The sequence below is a fragment of the Aplysia californica genome, unplaced genomic scaffold (assembly GCF_000002075.1).
Source record: "Aplysia californica isolate F4 #8 unplaced genomic scaffold, AplCal3.0 scaffold00058, whole genome shotgun sequence".
NCBI classification, from domain to species: Eukaryota; Metazoa; Mollusca; class Gastropoda; order Aplysiida; family Aplysiidae; genus Aplysia; species Aplysia californica.
In genome coordinates this window covers 721,147-726,146 of record NW_004797328.1, presented here as the reverse complement: position 1 = coordinate 726,146, position 5,000 = coordinate 721,147, and the positions used below count along the sequence as shown (strand labels likewise).

Genomic DNA, 5,000 nt, shown 5'->3' with positions numbered 1-5,000 from the left:
TCAACCTGTTGTCCTCCCAAGCAACAAAGCTGTCATTCAGTTCTCGTCTGACCACATGCAGTCAGGTCAAGGGTTTAACATCTCTTACACATCGGTCAACGGGTCAGATTTCATGCCCATGGACAACAACAACACTCTGGACTGTTCAGGAAACGTGGCTATCCCTGAATGCCTTCGATGTGATCATTACCGGGACTGTTTGGGAGGGGAGGACGAGGAGGGCTGTGAGTACAGACGTCCCGGCTGCTGGCCGGAGGGCTTCTACAACGACCGGTTCTGCTACAGAATCATTGAGAACGAGGGTCCTTTTTCCTGGAATGAAGCCGCAGAAAAATGTGAAAAGGAATTCTCAGCTAATCTCTTGACTATCACGACAAAACAGAAAAGAGAGTTCGTCAATGGTTTGATCAGCTACCACGCGCCTGTTTTGTCTAAAATGTTTCTCGGACTAGTGCGCATGCGCCTGCAACAGGTCCGACAGACATACAGACGTCTATGGCAGTGGTCAGACAGGACAACAGCTCTGTACCTCCCTGATGAGTACCGTTACGAAGGTTGGTCTACTTGCTCTCTCCTGCACGGTGACTACTTCTACTCTATCGACTGTACAGATGTCAAAGAAAACGTGAGCTTTATCTGTGAGACGGAAATGATTAAGCAGAACCCGGGCAGTGTTTGTGGAGTGAAGAAACGTTTTATACAAAACCAATCTCCTCCACAGATCAATACGTTTAAATGTTCATCGGGAGAGTTGATTTCTGAAGACCGTGAGTGTAACAGAGTCGAGGACTGCTTTGATGGGAGTGACGAACTGGACTGTAATTTCGACTTGCAGGAAGAACAGATGTTTTCTTGTGAGACTGGCGAGGAGCTGGTGATGAATAGCGCCGTCTGTGACGGTATCGGAGACTGCACAGACGAGTCGGACGAGAGTTTTTGCCGACTCCCCGAGAAAAATATGTTGGGCCCCGAGATGTGTATATGCACCAACAGAATGGTACTCAACAAAACGTTTCGGTGTGATGGCCGAGAGGACTGTCTGGACGCCTCAGACGAGGAAGACTGCTCTGCGTGTGGCTCGGGAAGTTTTCTCTGTCCAATGATCGCCTGTCTTCCCAAATCCTGGCAAAATGACTTAGAGATAGATTGTCCCATTAGGGACATCCGCGGGAAACGAGCACCGGAACCGAATTTCCCGGAAAATATATTCGAGTCTACTCCTCCACCAGGTATTGTGAAGCCAGATGGTTACGGCAAAGTTCAGATTGAAAAAATGGACCGTCATTCTCAGCCCTGCCCTGAGACGCATCAGAAATGTGTTCACGGTTATTGTATCCCCATCTACATGTGGTGTAACGGCCAGAAAGACTGCCCACATGGAGAGGATGAGGAGGAGGAGATGTGTGCCAAAACCTGCCCCGGACTTTACAAGTGTAAAAAGTCAAAGGTGTGTCTTCACAGTCAGCACGTGTGTGACGGCCAGTACCAATGTCCCAATCATGATGACGAGAATCTATGTCAATATTTAAACGTCACTTCCCCTCCCAGCTGTACCAGAAAACAAATGGACTTTACCTGCACTTCCCTCCCCGACTTCCAAACACTTACTCACGTGAAGTTTCTCAACGTAAGCCGCAGTGGGATAAAAGACTTTCGCCTCGTCAATGTCGCTCGGTACGCTCTAATATTCCTGGACATATCTTTCAACAACATTCACAGCCTGACAAATACACAACTTGACTTTCTCAACTTAAGAACTCTTAATGCCAGGAGTAACGCCATCACCAGCATTGATTACACTACTTTCAAAAACTGTCCTGTGTTAGAGAAGCTAGTCTTAGCAGACAATAAAATCACAAATCTCTCGCTATCGTACTTTTGCAATATGAAAAGCTTACAAAAATTAGACCTCTCTGGAAACCCCATCCGGAAGCTGCAACCGTTTCGATCGACATGCACAGAAGGCTCGTCCACTCTGAGATATCTCAATCTACGAAATATGGGTTTGATTTATTTAAACGACGACGCATTTTGCTCATTTCCTCGTCTGAAATCTTTGCTTCTAGAGGGAAATTCCATTACTCTGTTCACCCCGAATGTTTTTAAGTTCCAGGGCAGTCTGAATTACTTAACTACTGATAATTTTCGCCTGTGTTGTTCTTCAGTAAAACCAAAGTCACTAGACGACTCAAAATGTCTCGCTCCTTTTGATGAGATCAGCTCCTGCGACGATATCCTTCGCGCCATGTTTCTCCGGGTGACATTGTGGGTAATGGTGTTTTTGACGCTTAGCGGAAACGTTAGCGTGATAATCTACAGAATTTTCTTTGATAAATGCATCAAATACAGCTTCCGAATCATCATCACATGTCTGAGTGCGTCAGACCTGATCATGGGAGTGTATCTCGTCATTATAGGCAGCGCCGACGTCATCTATAGGGACCGGTATTTCGTCGTGGAGAGAGAGTGGAAAGAAAGTGTTGCGTGCCAAGTGGCCGGGTTTCTCTGTGTTCTGTCTAGTGAGACCTCCGCCATGTTTATCCTGCTTGTCACTATAGACCGTTTCACCGCAATCGCATTCCCGCTCCGCATACACCTTCACTTCACCAAAAAGTCTGCCAGCATCGCTTGTGCTGTGGTTTGGTCTATCGGCGTCTGTATAGCAGCAATCCCTCTTGTACCCCCTTGGAACCAATGGAACTTTTACTCCCAAAAAGCCATCGGTGTTCCTCTCCCTATCACACGCTTCAGCTACCCTGGCTTCGACTACGCCTTTTCAATCTTTATCCTGTTCAACATGGCTATTTTTATCCTGGTTATCCTGGGCCAGATCGGGATCTATCTGTCCGTACGCCTCCTGAGCGTCCCGCGTATCTCGGAGCAACGCCTGTACCAGGACACGGCCATCGCCAAACGCCTGGTGCTGGTGGTGTTCACAGACTGTCTCTGTTGGTTCCCCATCTGTGTCATGGGGCTGGCGGCCTGCGCAGACTTCCCCGTACCCGGTGAGATGTACGTGGTCGCGTCTGTCATCCTGATGCCAGCTAACAGCGCCATCAATCCCTTCCTCTACACGGCGAACGCTGTGCTGGTGGCGAGGAAAGCCAGGCGGAGGAAGAAGAAAGGAAAAGACTCAATTGGATTGAGACCTGCCAACAAATGACCAGTGCTCAAGGTTTGGGAAATATTTTGTATTTACTCTTCGGTCTATTCAGGGGGGGGGGGTCAAACTGGCGTCTGTGGTATAGCTCTTAGACACATCGCAGTCGCACGCAGGAGACCTGACGTCGATTCCCGCATGAGGAGAATTTCCATGTTATATCTCTGTCTTTCTGCTGGGATATTGTTTATCTTTCAGTCCAGGTAGGTCCCTAACAAGCAGAGCGAAATCCCGCTTTTTAAATGGCTTATTTTGTGTTGATACGGGCGTGAGAAACCACATTGCAAAGGGGCATTTTCTTGGTTATGTCAGACCAATACTATGTGCCAGGTTGAAAAATAATATAGGGAGAGGTCAGTTACCGCCCTTAATTTTTTACAAGATGTAGACATGTTGCACATCAAAAGGCTAAACAATACAGATATGCATACACGGTGTGGGCTAACGTATCGGAACGGAGGAATCGTTGTGCTGGGGAGACAATATTATACCATATTGAGAATGGACTGAGGCACGAAGTATAATAAGGTAAAGCCAAGCTGTCGTTTTATAACAACAACAGCTGTTCTCTCTCTCTCCCTCTGTGGTTTAGCGTATAAGCGCCAAGCCAAGTATCTCCACTTTCTGCCCGGTCTCCGTATCCCTCTCAGGCCGAAATGGCCTTTACTGATAAGGTCGAAGTTGCCCCCCTCCCAAATGATCAAAATAGTGTCAATGCCAACGATTATATTATGTATTTATTATTGTTATTAAAGTCCATTTTCCACATGTTGCCATATTTACTGAAACTGGCGCCATTTCCTTAACATGTTTGCTTGCAGATTCTATTATCTTTTCCCTTAGTTCTTAAGGTCCGAGCCGCCTCACCCTCCACTGCGACCGCAAACCCTAATCCTCCTACTACCCCACCCACCATCACCCATCACACCCATCCACACACTCCACCCCCCAGCTCAAATCAACTACCCCCTATTCCACCCACCCGTTCTCAATCCCCATTCCAAACATGAAGTTCCGTGGAAGGCGTGCAACAAGCCCGAACCACCCCCTTCCCAAAATATAAATATTGTTATATAACTCCATCCCCCGCCTTCCTCAATCCATAACCCACCCGTACCTCCTTCTCTCTAGACCCCTAGCGACAGTTGAATAAAACAGCTTCACCATTCTCCCTTCTTTTCTATTTTTTTTGTTGTAAAACCCAAAGATGTACTGTAATATCCTAGACCGTGCACTCTGATGTATTTCCGGGTCACTTTAGCACGCACCATTTGACTAAGTTAATTTGAGTCATATGTAAAGTAAGAGGGGAAAGGTGATGCACGTACTAGACTATAAGAATACTGATTCTTCGCCCTTCATGTGAGCGCAATGGTGCTACCCATAATGCACAAGCTTCACGAAGAAGTTTTTCTAGAGAGCAAAAAGCGTTGGCATGATCTAGAACTACAATTCTACGGAGAACACATTTTTCTAAAACGCATCTCACGGCGTCTCTAAAGTCACCGGACTGCATTTCTCTCTTGCTTTTATAGTATTTATTGCTACTTGCAAGATTGAGAAGCGCATAGAACTTGCTGTTGAGCGGAAATGTGCGCTATACAAATGCTAAGTATTATTTTTTATGGTGGATAAAGCTATAGCGAGGAAGTGTTCAAAACAACCTTGATGTGCTGTTCTGAGTATAGAGGAGCCCGATATCTTATAGTAAACACACAGCTGTCGTGCAGTCCAGTAACTTTGATGCGCCCTGATAAGGAACAAAATCTACAGAGGGAGAAAATAACTGCAAGTTTGTTGTCGTTGGCAGGAGATTCACTGGCCACTCTCCCCACCCTAC

The 5,000-nt window shown here is 46.6% G+C and overlaps 1 protein-coding gene across 5 annotated transcripts in view; it reads left to right on the top strand.

Moving 5' to 3' along the window:
- The window catches only part of LOC101845153 (G-protein coupled receptor GRL101), a 17,317-nt gene that overhangs the window by 6,273 nt on the left and 6,044 nt on the right, over positions 1–5,000 (top strand). For all 5 annotated transcript variants that reach the window (XM_035968417.1, XM_035968416.1, XM_035968415.1 and 2 more), the window contains exon 2: positions 1–3,175. This exon is cut by the window's left edge and continues 1,647 nt beyond it. In XM_035968417.1, coding sequence (XP_035824310.1) covers positions 1–3,163 — 3,163 coding nt within the window. In that variant the 3' untranslated portion in view covers positions 3,164–3,175. The remainder of the gene's footprint in view (positions 3,176–5,000) is intronic.